Source organism: Drosophila erecta, unplaced genomic scaffold, assembly GCF_003286155.1.
Source record: "Drosophila erecta strain 14021-0224.00,06,07 unplaced genomic scaffold, DereRS2 tig00000000-arrow-pilon, whole genome shotgun sequence".
Taxonomy (NCBI): Eukaryota; Metazoa; Arthropoda; class Insecta; order Diptera; family Drosophilidae; genus Drosophila; species Drosophila erecta.
Genome location: NW_020825194.1, coordinates 16,935,147 through 16,951,495, shown reverse-complemented (window position 1 = coordinate 16,951,495; position 16,349 = coordinate 16,935,147). Strand labels below are relative to the sequence as shown.

The 16,349-nt window shown below is 43.9% G+C and overlaps 1 protein-coding gene across 2 annotated transcripts in view; it reads left to right on the top strand.

Annotated features, from left to right (window-relative positions):
* LOC6553315 (RNA polymerase II degradation factor 1) overlaps positions 1-16,349 on the top strand; it is a 34,868-nt gene that overhangs the window by 4,739 nt on the left and 13,780 nt on the right. Inside the window, exon 1 of one of the 2 annotated variants that reach the window (XM_015154357.2) lies at positions 12,452-13,001. The exons of the other annotated variant lie outside the window; for it this stretch is intronic. Within the exon in view, the coding sequence (XP_015009843.1) occupies positions 12,990-13,001 (12 nt within the window). The 5' untranslated portion in view covers positions 12,452-12,989. Of the gene's footprint in view, positions 1-12,451; positions 13,002-16,349 lie in introns of those variants that run through there. 2 annotated transcript variants of the gene reach the window in all.

Here is a 16,349-nt window from a genome sequence, read left to right as displayed (position 1 = left end):
TTTGTTGAAGACAGGATTGCTTAATATTGATAATACTACTAATATGTCAAAAGTGGAAATTTAATACCACATCCATCTAAAAAGCATATCCTTTGAGATATTCGCCAACTAAATTCAAATGTATAACCTTTCAGTTAATTAGGCATGTTACACTAGTTATAGATTCATTTAATATACTGTTACGTTTTTGGTTATTGAAACTTATCTGCCTAGTGGTTGATAAGAAGTTAAAACCGAGCGATTACCGTAGCACTAACTAATTAGACGGCTGTTAATCAACTGCCGAGGCTCAGCTAATGTGGATGCCTCTTGGCGTCACGAAAACTACATAAACAATATGCAGCAGCGCATCAGGAAGCCTGAGTCTGAGTTGACATGTACACAGAGTCATCCAAAGTGTTCCCCACTTCGAGGATTGGGGGCTGGGGCGGCTCTTCAGCCAAGTGCAATGGCAACGGCAACGGCAGCGGCAAATACAACGAGACTTGTTCCCCCATGCCAGCAGAAAACCCCGCCCCCTGCGGACCGACCACCCAACCCTTTGGCAGCACGAAGTGGCGTATCAAAACAAAAAAGGCGACGACAGCGATTCACGTTCTGAGCACAATTAATAAATTATAGACGGCAGAGGAAATGCCCGGAGACCAAAAGGCAAGAGCTGCGCTGCAGCAGAGGACGAAGCGCCGACGTCGACGGCGGCAGCGACTGCGGCAGAGGGGCCAGAGTCGAGTCACGTGTAAAACGGCGAACCAAGTGATCAAAACAAAAACCGACAAAAAACGAATTTATCATTACAACAAGCAATAAAATTAATCAGCAATTCAAAAACTGCAAGTGGCTCGGCTCTTTTTGTTTTTATGTGTGTGTGTGTGTGGGGCTGTTGTTGCTTGCCGTCTGAGTTGTTGCGGTTGGTTTAATAACCCGAAAATAATCGCGGGCGAGCGACAGAGATGCCAATAGTTGGCTCGAAGGAGAGACGGCAGCAGAGGCAGCGGCAGAGCCAGCGACGTCGGCAGAGAAACAGATGAAGTAGAGCAGACGTCGTCGGCGTCATTAAAACAACATAAAAAGTAATAAATAAATATGAGTACGGCCGAGAATGTGTGTGTGTGTGAGTGACAGGGAGAACGAACGACCTTCAACTTCCTACCCTCTCACCCCTGCCGACAACATAGACAGATATACGGCACAGTGGTCGCTCGAAAATTAGAAGCTCTTGCCGCTCAAATGTTTTTATTTGGCCAAAACTTCTTGCATGCGAAGGTCTGCTCTTGACTTCATCAAACTCGCTTGAACCGCGTATATTAAGTTATTGCGAGGGTGATAATTATTTGTCTAATATGTACATCAAACATAAAATAAAACTAATTTGTAGATATGTATGTAAATTGCACCTTAATAAGAATATTTTCTGATAGAACTAACCACAAAAGTTAATTAACCTGAAATAAGGGTTCTTAATTCTCTTAATTTGTTCTTATCAAAATATAAATGTTATTTTATACAAGTCTTTTTACATTATTCTTTTAAGAATACTTGTTCTGTATCTTTTTCATACTGCATATCTTCGCTGTTAAATACTCGAAGTACATACATGAGTAAAAGATTTATAACATTGTAAAACATGTCTTTTAGAAGTTTTTAGGTAAAAATAAATTAGGTCCCTACAAATTAAAGTTCATATTTTCTTCTATAATTCCTTTGTTATGTATAAACAGATAAACACAGAAGCCTTAACTTATTATATCACCTTTGCATGAACTGGAGGCACAAAGCTCTTTCCTCTAGGCTCCGAAATCCAAAATTCGTTTATGTTCTAGTTTTCGAGCACCCACTGTAGCTTAGGTGACAAGTGAGGTGGCGCTACCTGTCCGCCTGTCTGCTGTCAAGCGGTGACATTGATAGCTTTAACTGTAAACGCCGAGCTGCAAGTCGAAGAGCTGTGACAGAGCGAGGCGGATAGACATTTGTACACACAAATGTATGTATGTGCATATGTAGACGGATGGCACTAGCCAGCAGTCAGAGAAGGATGGCGGGCAATCGGCATAAATTAAAGGCGAATGCAACATGTGAGTATGCCCAGTCCCAGTCTCAGATTTTTGGCTGCTCTGCGGCGCTGCCAAGTGTTTTGCATATATGCAAATCGCCCGCACACAATCCACGGCCGACCAAAACACGCTCCACGCACACACACACACACAAACGTTTCGGGAATGGGGCAAATGCACCTTGCAACGTCGCGAATTCGAACTTGTTTGGAGTCGCCTCGAAGAGAGCGCTCGCGTCAGTCGGCGAAGAACTTCAAAGCCAACAGCATGTTGCATGCCATAAGCAGAAAAACAAAAAAATTCGTAATAAAAACTGAACAACAACCGCAGAGGCAACTCAGCCAGCATCCAGCTTGCAGCATCCACAATCCCTGGCAGCGGCAAATTAAACTAATAAGCGTAAAAGGAACAGCGAACCGATTGCAGCGCTGCAACTGCAACGTCGATGCGAGCAGCGCTGCTGGAGCAAAACTCTTGGACTGTCGAAATCCATTATAACCCCAATCGGCAATCGCATTTCTTCCTTCGAGTGGCGCGGTCGTGGAGCTCCTGTCTATTTCACAATTCCATTACATATTGCCAGCTGCACTCGAAGAAAAATTCGAACTACAAAAAATACTTGGGGGAAACTATTAATTATTTTTTATATTTCCTATATTTCTTAACTACAGAAGAACCTCAATTTGTAAACAACTTTTAGAACCTTGTTTTTATAAGGTTGATTTTGGAACTAGCGATCAGTTCGTTTGCCTAGATTTGTACTTAACTGTTGCGAAAAATAAATTTTCCAGTGGGAAAAATCATAAAACTGAAGTTGCATTGATACCCTAAGCATCCCCTCACGGCAGCAATAACCGAAGCGAACTGAACTGAACGTAACCAGCTTTTGGCCCTGGCCAAAACTCTAATCCGACAGGGACAACTCGGACGGGACTGGGGAATTGGCAGGGCTGGAGAGATTGGTCAGGGAAACAGGATGCCAAGGGGCCAGTGGAGATAGGAGGAGCAGACGAATCACGCTAGGTGGGTGGCTGCAATGCGAGCTTTCGGAAATTGAAACTGGCATTAGAAGAGTGGCTATGAAAACCAGCATTCGTAGAACAAACTGAATACTAAGAAGCTTAAACACACCAGTTACAGTACCCAGAAGATCATGCGATTCAGTGCATTTTTAGTAAAGCCAATGCAGATAGAAATTCGAATTTAAATATTAGATAACTTTCGTACTTCCATTGGGACTATCAGCTTCTATTTAATTATAGACAGAAATGTTCCTGAAGCTTAAGTAAAATACATTTAATTGGAATTTATACTACTATCGAAAATGTTATATTATCAGTCAACAAAACTGCTTAGAATTTTCCATACTCCACCTCAAGATCTGTTATTCACCAGGAACACTTAGCCCGAAGACAGAAAATTCCGACCAATTCGGTATGAATACAAAGATCTATTCTCGGTGACCCAGAAACCAAACGAAAGAACACTTCATACATTAAAGAATCGAATGCAGCGCCAATCAGCCAATGGGAAACCCCAAGATTAGCAATTTCAGGCCATCTTGATTCCTGGCTGTGCACCTGATCTCAGTTATCAATGGTGTTCAGCCCCAGAGAGGAGATCATAACGTACATACACGTATACCCATGGAACCGATCATTTCGACAGTCGCAATTCCTCGCCAGCGGTCGGGCAAAAATAGCCAGCGCCTCCGAACACAAACATTATTAACGTCTCTGTTGTTGTTTGGATAAGTTTTGCTCAATCGCATCGCATCGCATCGAGTCATCATCATCATCCAGTCCATTCCGCGGTCTGAAAACGCGAGGCGAGGCGATGGTGAGAGCAAGCAGGTCTCCAAAAATAATGCCAACAGTGCGACGAACACAAGGCCAACAGCTGGTCGCTAGTCTTTGGACCCGAATCGGCATCTCTGAATCTGAATCTGCGTCTTCATCGACACCAGCACCCAACATCTCCGTATCCGTCGCCACCGTCCCCTTTTGGAATCCCCAACTGCGTCCCTGGCTGGCGTCGCATCCATTCCGTTCGCTCTGTTTCGGCTCGTCGTTCCACATTCACGTCGACATCCACGCAGCGCAACAATATATCCACACAAAAATCAGACGAAACCAGCAGCACTCTTTTGCTCTAACCCGTGGGACGAGATTAATATTTTGTCGAATATTTGGCAAACGAGTGTTGGTTACTAGCTTTAATTTCTATGATAACTGTTTTGAGATCTTAATAGCTTTTCTTCATACTTGAACATTATTCAATCAATTCTATGGTATGCTAAGTATAGCTACAATTACATTACAAGACTGATTTTGAGTCAAGGTATTACATTTTAAGATATGTCACGACGAGTGCGAGCACAAGGCAACTGCAATATGCCTAGAATCGCAAAGTCTTATCAATAATACTAGATATATTAAGAATTACAACCAAAACTAGCTAGACGTTTAGGAAAATGTATACTAATACAACGATCATACAATCAGGAACAAAAATGCATCTTGCAAGAGTATTTAAAGCTTCGGCTGCAACACTTAAACCTCCTTTCTGCTGATATTTCAAGTAACTAGCACAGGCAACAACAACATCAGTTCAGCAGCACCAGCACCGAACATGTTCAAAGTTTCTCGGATGCGACGGCGACAACCAGCACAAGCAACAAAAACAACAACCAAGAGCCGCCTCCGCCGCACACTCGCATAAAATTTTAATACAAAAATGCTGCCAAACATTTGCCCACCCCCGCAGTAGCAGCAGAGGCAGTGGCAGCGACAGCGGCAGTGGCAGAGGCAGAGACCATTACGCAGGGGCCTCTTTCTTTCGCTCCCTCTTTCTCTTCGACCTGGCACTCAACTGAACTCAGCTCAGCTCAACTCGCCGTTCAGCAATTTCATTTCAACATGCTTCTAACAGAGCTCGAGCACAGCCAGCAGATCTTGGTTCGTTTTAGCAAAAGCATCTTAAATTTTTCTGTTCAACCGTACCACCTCCCCATCCGCCACCGACCACCTTCCGCCATCGGTCCCGTCGACCCCGTACTTTATAGTCGTACTTTGTTGGTTTTCTACCCACAAGTCTTTCTCTTTTTCGTTGTCGCTATACCCAGAGCCAGAGCCAGAGCCAAGCTGTAGCCAGAAGAAGCAGAAGCACAGGCCGGGGCAAAAAACCGAGGGAAAAAGAATTTTTTGTATAGGTATTATTTCGTTCCCACATACGACGCGCCGAGGCGAACGACGGTCGGTCGGATGGTCGGATAGTCGCCTGGTTTGTTGGTTGGTTGGTCGTTTAGTCCCACAGTCGACGGTCGGATGGGACGATGGGACTATTCGACGGTCGAAATGAACGAAACGAGAATGAGTGTGGGATGAGTGGTTGGTTCGGGAAGGGAGGGTAAGGAAGGGAAACGGCAGAGGCCGTGACAGCGTCAGCGCATGTATGTACATATAAAACCCGATACTACGGCAGCCAGGGTTGCCAGGGTAGCTGGGTAAGCTAAAGAAATACATTCCCCGGCGGAAAGGTTGCAGATTAGGTAAAGTAGATAAGTACAATTGTCTCTTTTCTTTTTGGTAAAGTAGTCAACATTTTTCTACAGAGCGCAAGATCGAGGCTTAGTAGATAGAATAAGTATCAAACATATAATGAAATATATTAAATATTGAATTATAGCCATTTTCAACTGATCTAACATTTTGTAGTATTATAACATGCAACCTTTTCGATCGGATCAGTTTCGTTTTGTTATTTAACATATTACTTAAAGTTATTAATCCATCTAATCTATGGTTTCACGAACTCGTTATATTGCTCGCAATCTGCTCTGTGGGACCCGTTGCGAGAGTTCAATGCCGTTTCGAATGGCCAACCGCCTGGCAACCCTGTGCACTTGTGTTTCTGCTGCTGCCTCTGCTGATGTTATGCCGCCTGTCTGCCAGCCAGCCTGCAATATCCCGCTACCCGCTCGCCGTTCTTGCACCACGGCCGCCCCCGACTCGGCCCCTGCCATCGGGTGTACGGCCATCAAGCCATTTGCCTCTGACAGCGCACACGATGCGCCGCACAAATATCGTCGAGCAGCCAGCGCATATACAACCCGACGTTGTATATACGGGCTACATATTTTTGTAGGTTATGTGTATATAGCTGGCGGTCGGTGAAGCGGTGTGAGTCGAGCATTGGGATTGTGGGAGAGAACGAACGAACTTCGGCATCGGAACGAAAACGAGCTTTGCTATTCGGCCCTCTCTCTCTTGCTCTTACTCTATGTACGAGGCGGCTGCGTGTGGGGGAGTGTATAAATACAGTGGGTACTGCTAGGAAAGGTTAGATACCTTTACCTAAATAAGACAAATATAAATGTATGATTTCATTCTAATTAAAGCCACTAAAACATTAGGAATGATTACCAAGATAAACCAAAGATAGATGGCAGAACAAAAAAGATTTTTACATATTTCAATGTACTTTAATTTCTGTTTTGTTTTCTTCAATTACTAAATTACTCATTATTAAAATTTACAATATGCTATCTTCATCTGTAAATGTGTTAGTCTCAAGTGGTTTCCCTTACCGAGTGCCGCCTGTACACACTGTACATAAAATGTTAAAACTCTGATTATGACGACGACGTTGGGCTGCGGGGTGAATGGTGGGGTGGAATCGGGTGGGTTGGTTGTGGAAGAGAGGAGCGGGCGGTTGGGAATCGGGGATGAGCAACGACAGCACAACAACAGAGAAGAGCAGAGCGCACACACAAAATAAAGCAGAGGAAGAAGAAGCAGCAACAGAAGAGGGAAAAAAGTTTCAAATGGAAATTTTGAATTAATGAACGAAACGAAACGAAATGAACTAAACTGGTTTCATTTGTGCTCTGAGCTCAGAGTTGTTTTTGCTTTAGCTTGACGTTCCACACTCTTTTTTCTGCCATTCCTGTTGTTGGTGCTGGTGTTGTCGTTGTTGTGCCGCTTTCTTGGCGGCCTGTATGTACGTTTCTCATTTGAAAATATTTTCGCCTCGAACGAAAGAGGCTAATTAAGCCAAAGGAATTTCTCTGCAATTTCCAGCCAGCAGCAGCAACAACAATTGAGTTTTGTACGATTCAGTTTGAAAACTTGTCGTCGTCGTCAGCTGGGTTTTAAGTTTTCGTAGTTTCAGCAAGAGGAAGAGAGCAGGAAGTGAATGAGAATTCTCTTTTCTTTTGTTTTTGCGGCGAGGCGATCCGCAAGCGATACGTCGAATTCGCCGCGAACGGATCGCCTTTGTTTACTGCTGCCACTTTGGGTTTGCTCGCTTTTCAAGGCAATCAGGTGCAATAGTTTCTCGCTCGGCGGTTCCGAATGGTCGGCTTTGTGGCAGAGTTGCTGTTGTTATTGTTGCTCCCCCGAAACAACAACAAGCTCCGGCCCAAAGCGGAAATGAATGGATCGGATCGGATAGACCGATGACGATAGGTTCGCGGCAGAGCGAGCAAGTGCAGAATCGGCAAGGAGCGTGATCTCTATGTGCTTAATGCAAATCGACACTGTTGGCTTTACCATATTTTCAGTATGTATTTGATATTGTTCAGATCACTTAGTACTGTTTAGGACCAGTCTTTTATAAAAGTCCTCTGTAAACCTAGATACTCTTATTATGAAAATTCAACAAAACGGGAACTACTTAAAAGTTCTTAAATTATTTCACAACTACTGCATACTTTGTTGCCTCCTAAAACCTAATTGAAATTACAAATAGCAAAAACATTAAGGCGCATTTACAGATCATGCTGACGTTTTTAACAACCTACTCAACAATTGCACACAGCTTTTAGTTTCGTTTTAGTTTTTATGTTACTTAAGGAAACCCAATCTACACCTGTCTAAGTATTTAATAAAGCAGTTCCTACTGTAATTTACCAAATGGCGTACTTTCGCGTTTTTACGTTTTTTTCAGTGAAGATGAGTTGTGTGTTGGCGCTTTCGTTGATTATTGTTCCTTGAACAACAACGGCGAGTGCTTCCTGTTCGAATGGTTTCTTATCAGCAGGTTGCACCCGATGCTATCGGTCAGGGTCGTCGGTTCAGGCGGTTCGTGGATGCAGGTTGCTCCAATTTTTCTCCTGCTCCTGTTGACAGATTGTATAATTGGCGTTGAATTGATTCGATTACTGAGCGTTGCTCGCTCCTTCTGATTGCTTTATTACGCTTTATAGTGGCGAATGAGTAGCACGAACTCCCCATATGCCCCATATGCGTTTCTGAGTGATGCAAGCAGTAATTAGGTATTAAACTCGTAAGGATGCAGGTAATTAGTTGTTAAGAAACAAATCTATTACTTCCTTTTAAATTCCGATTGCAGGAATGTTGTCAATTGAAGTTTAGGATGCGAAAACAACGGAAAGTTCAAAACCGTAAAAATACTATTAAATGGCACATTGAAAATAAAATTTTATTTTATATTGAACAGCTTTTCAAACACCGTAATTTGGCTATATGTACACCGAATCAAGCACCGTTCTAAAGCAATTCACAAGTAAGTTAGATTGAGTAGGGATGTTTATAGCGTAATATTAATGTATTGGGACTCAATAACAAATAGCATTCAAAAATTAGTACATACAAACTTTGAATTGTAAAATACTTTTCATATCATCTTAACATTTTAAGACTATTAAATACAATTATCATAATCTTAGGAGTACTATAACTGAACTCTGTTGATGACTTGACTTCCCAGTTGACCATATTCAGTGGGTGCCCGGCTATGCAAAACATTCAACTGGAAGGAAAGACTATACGAAGCGGACACCTGTTTTTGCAACACGATCGCTATTGTTGTAGCGGGGCTGTGGTGTTGCTGCCGTGGAAGTTTCAGCAGTAGCAGTACAATGATGGTGGTGCTGCTGCTGAAAAGTCCTCTTCCCCAACACCCCGCTCCTTTCATCTGCTGCTTCTGCCACTCGGGCCATTTATTCAGCATTCAAAACTCGTCTAAATCTAAACCGAAGCAACATGTGTGTTGTTTGCCAGTGAGTGAGTGCCGGCTAGCTTTCGATGGGACACGTTTGGTGGGGGTGGTTCGTTCAGTTCAGTTCAGCTTAGTGGTGTTTCTGTGGGTGGGTGGTGTCCTCAGGGGGTGACGCAGCCTCTGGGCCACCAACTACATGTATGTGTGAATACCGAATGCTGGCAAAATATTTGCACGACGCAGCCTCGCCAAAACACACGCACACACATTTAGAAAAGCTAACGGCAGCAGTAGGCGCTCCGCGTGTGGGCGGTTGCGCAACGTCGCTGCTGACGTCTGTACCGCTGTCGCAGCTGCCGCCTCAGCCGACGTCGCTTGCATTGAACTCGGAAGTAGTCGCAATAGAAATAGAGAATAAAAACAAAACCAGTTGGCTACGCGGGCCAACATGCAACATCAACATCATAACATATTCAAATCGCCAACAGCGCCGCCAGCAGCATTGTAACAGCAACATCAACGTCACAGTCACCGTCGGCAGCGCAGCATTCGGAACCGGAGCTTTTACTCTCACGTGAAAAGCGATTTTTTATCACCGCCGTGCCGTTGTTGTGATTTATTTGCTGCACTGCCTCGCGTCCACGAATTAAACTAAACAAGCAAAGTGGCCCAGAAACTCCCGACGCAGCGATACTCAGGAAATATCTGAAATCGGGGGTGATTCCTTCCACTTCTGCATTCTTTGATGATCGATCGATCGATCGATCGGGGGATTGAATCGTCAAAAGTATGCTGCGGAAAATGTCAGCAGGCTCAAGAGATTGAATAAATAGATAACTAAAGGATTGCAGATGGGCATATAATCAAAGCATTAATCATCTAAAAAAATTATATGGGTCTTGGAACATTATGGATATTATGCACTCAACATATACTCCTTTACTGGAGGGTATGTACATACCCCTGATAAGTCTTTACAGCATCAACGTATCTCAAAAAAATAAACTACGCTTTTTTTTAAATGAAGATTCTTAAAATTTTAGAACCCCATGGCATTATTGTACTTCAACGCTAGTAGAGAAGTGCTGATATTCTGAATTTTTCAGTCATACAAAGCTTTCATCAATTCAGGAAGATCATAGATCCATTATATTGTCCAACTACTCCATAACAGTAAGGCTTCCCTCTACCATCTGGTACAGTCGTCCCTTCCCCACGATATACATGGTACCCGGGGACTCATTGTGCCACAGTTGATAACCAATAGCGATAGCCTCGACCAGTTGCATGTCGGTCATCAGCTGGACGAGAACCCGAACTACCTTTGTACCCCTGTCGATGGGGAATAAAAAATAAACCCCAATCTCGTTCGCCTCGAAGTAATGACATCAGCGGCTGAGACGCGGCAGTGACGGAAGCAGCGCAGCAGGATACGGCTAAATATGCGACGCAAAATTGGTTAGGTTGGGTTGGATTTTGGTTGGGTTTGGCCATCCCATTTGCCGAGCCAGGCAGCAGCTCGAAAACAATCAGTCAGCGTTGGTACGCAGCCTGCGACGGACTGGCCGACTTCGACTTCTCCTGCGCTGACCTTCAATCAAGAGTCCGCTTTGGGCAGGCGAATTAGAATTGGCGCGCGCTTTCTGGCCAATATGCAGTTGTCTTTATTTCATTTAATTTAGCGACTTTTTGGGCCAAAAGAGATAAGCTGGGCGAAAAGCAAGGAAAAAAGCGAAAAACAAAAATGTTTCAAGGCGAAATTCGCACAGCAATCTTGGCAATAGCGCATAAAATAGCACAGAGCGCACACGAAGCGGGCAAAAAGTACCTGGCAGATACAGATACGACTGCCAGTGTGCGAAGCGAACCAGTCAGCCAACATCTGAGATACAGATACGAGCGCGCCGCTGAAATAAACAAAAATGTTTCCTCAAAGAGGGGGAGGTGAAGAGAAGTGTAGTGAAGGGGAAGGAGAGAGATCAGGAGAGAAGAAGCCGACGTCGCCAGCGAAACAGCATCAGCAATAGCAATAGCAGCTCGAGTTCAGTTTTGCTTTTCCCAGCGAGCGTTTCAGTCGCTTTGCCTGAGTTTGCTTTGTCGCTGCCTTCGCCGCATACCACTCACACACACACACACACACACACTGACAAAGACTGCCATGCATGTGCCCATGTGGAAATGTACCTTTATATAAACGAAAACGAACGACCCGATACGAAACGAAACAAAATCCCAACTGACAAGCAACACTGACACACAGATACACGCACACACAGAGGCTAGAGATACACCGTTGGTGGTATTGGTGTAGACTGTTAGTCAGCATTTGTGCGGCATGGGGTTGCCATATGGTCGAACTCTACGCGGTCATGGGGTTTACTCTTTGGCGGGTTTGGAAAAGTACTGGGTGGCAAAATATAGTTTTAGAAAAGCAATCATATTTATTTTTTTAATTTTATATTTTTGTACACGCTTAAAGAAGGATAGCTTCGAAAGTGTAATTTTGATGATATACTCTTGAAAACTATGGATGTTGTGCATACATATGTATGTATATTATAGTTTGATTTTATATTGAGCACCGTCCTATTAACTTGACTATTAAATAAAAACTTCGATATTCATTTCAAAACTGAATATAAAAGAACGTTTTTTTTTTTTTGCCAGAACAAATATTTATTAAAAATAAACCAAGCAATTTTAACATATCTTACAATGACTAAGATTAAAAATGGCTATCAAAATCCATGAACAAACATTAATCATTATATTTTCAACGAAAGCTGTTGGAATATAGGAGTTTGTATAGCATTCGATAAATAACAATGTATAGCTCCAAGAAATTAAAGTCTCAACTCTAGTATAACACCTTGTCAGCCCTGAAAAGTTTCGAAAACCCTCACCGATCGCTATCTCAAGATGTCAAAAACCCAATCGACTTTCAAATCGAGCCTTGCACTCTGGCAACGCCAGGGCAGTTGCTTGTATCTTTTGAATACCCGCTCCCACAATCGAACCGAATACCGAACGAACCGGCGGGCCAAAGCGCCTGGTTTGGTTTGCTTTGGCTTTGCGTTTGCACAACGTTTCGCTTCGCTGTTCGTAGTTCGTTATTTTGTTGTTGGGATTTCTGCCTTGCGTTGCTGTGCTGGGTTGAAATTGGTGGCTGGCAACGCCGCTCGGCCTCACACACAGCTGGCAATGCCATGGTATTGTGATTGTGTTGGGTGTGCTCTCTCGCTCTCTCCCAGTCAGTTCCACCGCTCTCTCTCCTCTCCACCCCCGCTGCTTTCGAGAAACTCGTTCGGTTTCAATGCTTTTTACATAAGTGCGCGTCGCGGAAGGGAGACAGCTGTATGAAGCGTGCTCGCTCGCACTCACTCGCACGGTTCTCGTACAGGGGTGCATTTACTTGCGTCTGTGTGTGTGCCTACCGTTTGGCTGCCTGCTGCCTGCTTCTTGAGCGCCGAACGTTTTATTTGTGATTTTAGCACGGCGCTGCGAGGTCCACGTCGCTCATTTGCTCCGTGCCCGCTCGACAGCTCCAATTCGAAAACGACGTAAACGCCAGCCGTTCGCCAAGCGCGCGTAATTCAAAGTTATCAACTCGGAACACTGTTTCCCGGAAAAAGTGAACACCGTTAAATGTGAAATATTCAATCAAGTCAACTGGAGAGAATATAAAAATATAAAAAAAGAAAAGTGAACTGAATTAAATACAGATCGATCAGTTTGAGTAGTGCCAGCCATGTCGTCTAAATTCTGTGATGCCGCTTTGGGTCGCTCCTACGCCTGCTCGTCCCGCTTTCCTTCGGGACACCTGCTGGCCGCCCTCTGATCCGCCCACGCCGCCCAGTGACTGACTGAAAGGGATCGTACCGCCCTGAATAAAAAAACTGCAACGCGTTACCTTTTTTTTTGTTTCCTATCTATTTGGCTATAAAAGTTGTGAAACTGGGAACGGCCCAGCCGAAAATGTGCACAGAGGTGAGTCTTCCAAATCCTGCCAGTATTAGTTCCCAAGTATTTGTAAGAATTTCGGGATTTCAGCAATTTGTTAAATTGTTGAATTCTCTGACTATACTAATAGATAAAAGGGTGTTCAGTTATTTTAGTTGTAAAATGCATTATGAGAAAATCAAAATTGGGAATTATTTTCTAAACTGAATATGAAAACATTATTTTATTTCTTATTTAATAACTCTTGCGTATACATTAACCTTGCTAAAATCCAGGATGATTTGAAAAAAAAAATTTTTCCTATACTTAGATTACAATATGTTTCATCGGTTAGCAAAGAAAACAGCAAAGATATTCGGAATTTCCCGCTTAACAGTTCAAGTACGAGTGAGATAAGCGCATGGCTCAAATTCCAAGTAGTACCAATCCCTCAAACTGACTATCAGTAAGTTGAACTTGCCACAAGTTCAATTTGTCTAAAACTGATAAGGCGATTTTGTGGTTGCGCCTCCGCCAATTGGTGAATCTCTCAGGTGGCATACCGTACCTGCAGCGTCTCCTTGCGAAATGCGCGTAGCTTCAACATGTGGTTTGTAAGCTTATTGGCAATGCGTGGGCGAGTGTTTGACTCAGTGGGTGGCAAAGATGGTGACGGTGGCGGTGCTCCGGGCATGACATGCAAACTTAGGTGGGTGGTTACCAGCCAAAAGCAAGGGATAAGGAGTAATGAAGGTTCCCAACAACAAAGGGACATGGCAGCGAACCAAGAACAGCAACAATGCTCGCTCTCGGTGGCTGCTGCCATTCAGCAATGTAAACAATGCACAAGTTGCACGTGCAGCCAGCAGGCTGGCCAGTGCCCCCTTTAACACCCAAACTCAAACCCCTGACGAAACACAGTAAGAAATGAGGGGATCCAAAGTTATGCAATGTTCGAAAAGGAACACGATTTTATTCGCATTACTTACTTGGTAACAAACTGGTCATTTTCAAATTATTTCAAATATTTTGTATTTAAAAAAACAGACTATCTTATAACATCAGTACTAAAGTTTTAACAGTATATTTGTATTTCACTTAACAATTTAAAATGGGTGCTTTATTAACCGCAATGTTAATGTTAGAAATATAATCAGGAGACTAAGATAGATATTTTGCTTTTGGTGATCGGTGTGGGATTCCCCATATCTAAGCAACAATAACACTTGCCCGCTTTTCAGTGCAGTAATAACCGTCTGAACTGCGGTAGTCCTTCTCCCTCGCACTTTGTGACCAGGCCAGGCATCGCGCAGCGCCATCTATTGGCACACATTCGCACAATATGCTAAATAGCCGCTGCTTGCGTCAACGTCTCAGTCGGCGTCGTCGTCGCTGTTGCCGGCTTAGCCGCTGCGTTTGTCTAATGCAACGCAACAATTGGACAGCAGCAGCAGCGTCGGCAGCAGCAAAGCAGCAGACAGCTGACTTTTGGTGCCTTTTAATTAATTACATGCAAACGCTCTTTTTCGGCTCTCCCCATGCTCGCTCTCTCAGCCCGCCCCCTCGCCAGCAACCCGCCCACAGCTCCGCCTGCTCCCCCGCAAAAAACAGCAACAAACTTTTTGGCGTCGCTGTCCGCGTCAGCGTCATTGCTCTGTTTACGTTTTCTCTTTCGTTGACGGCAGCGGAGCACCTCGCATTAATTTTCTTAGTTCTTTCGACAGTAAGAAAAAGTTGTTCACTAGAACTTTAAAATAAGCCTTGCCGTATTGGTTTAAAGGATGCTAAGTCCCTGTTGATTTACAACTAGAAAATTAATATAATATAACGTATTATCTTGTAGTTGGAGATCTCGGACAGTTGCACTTAAATCCCAACTACCTCTACCTAACTCCTATAACCTGAGATATACATGAGTACAACTTCATTAATATGACTTACAAATCCTCTAATAAAATCTTTTCGTAAGAATTGATACCGTCCTTTCTTTTTACGAGTACTGTTTTGACTTGAGGAAGTTGCAGTTTCAAATGGAAGTATCTTTAAAAATCACCCTGCCCAACACCTTTCTCTATTGCACAATAATCCGTTTTGATAAATGCAACTCACAACGCCTTCACCACTGATTGTTTACTTTTCTCCAGAGCCAAAGGGCATTTCCCGTTCGTTGCAGTCTTGATTCTGAGCGCCTTATCTTTATTCCTTTTCTTGTTCTGCTTTTTTAATTGTTCTTTATGGTATGTGCTGCGCTGAATTGTTGTTGTTTTCGTTCCCCCCTCGTCGTTTTGGCTGCTCGTTTGGTTTGGGGTTTTTGGGGTGGTGCAAATTCCGGCACGAGACTTAATTCACTTAATTGAGCAGGCAGCGCAGTCAGCCGCGGCAGTGACCGCGACTGCGACCGAGGCAGCAGCAGCAGCAGCAGCAGAGGCAGAGGCAAGAGCACGGGCCGGGTGGCCTGGCAAATAATAGTTTGGAGTTGGCGCCGGACCGGCATGGCACGGATGTGTACATGGAATATAGGAGGCGGCCGCCTTTGGTGATTTCACTTTCAGATACATTAACACAAGTGCGCTGAAATGCGCGCGCCTTTTGAGTTATTGGTAGCAGCGACGCTGGCTGCGCAGCCCCAGCAGCAGCAGCCTCCTTCGTTGCCCATTTTCTTTGGCTCTTCGATTTTATGAATGAAAATCGCGACTTGGTTGGTTTGGTTTTGGTTACGCTTTGGTTGCACATATAGCCACATAGCCGCTGCTATATTTGCATGAGTGTGTGAGTGGAGCGAAGGATACGCACACACATGTGTCTGGTGTCTGGGGCAGCCATAAAATAAATGCCTTCAGGGGGCTTCAACCACGCCACGGAGGGTGTACGTGTGTGTGTTTGTGTATGTGTGAGTGTGCCCCAATAATACCATTATCCTTGGATGCTCTGGCTCCCTTAATTTGCCCTCGCATCTTAACTTGTTGCCGGCTCCTTGGGTCAAGTGCAACACGAAAACGCAAATTGCTCAATGAGGAATGTATAATCAAATAAGAGGAGGAGGAGTTGGTATTTCTTTATTTTTGTTCCCTTCTTTTGTTGTGTTACCAGTCTTCTAAAAATGTAAACAAAAGACGACTGCTACGAAAGGGGACGTGCGATGGCACCGCGTCGCATGAGCGATTTGGGTCCCAGTCACGACTTGTGTCAGTCGCAGGTGAAACAAGAAAGAAATCCAACCTACTAAGTAATGGACCTGCTAGATGACGGTTTACCGAGTGTACAAACTATTAAGAATTTTTCAATAGTTAGTTTTTAACGTTCATGAAATAATTTAAGCCTTATACCTTGGACACGAAAGTATCGCTCAATTAAGATATAATCAGTGCTACCTACACTTTAAACCATTGTAAACTG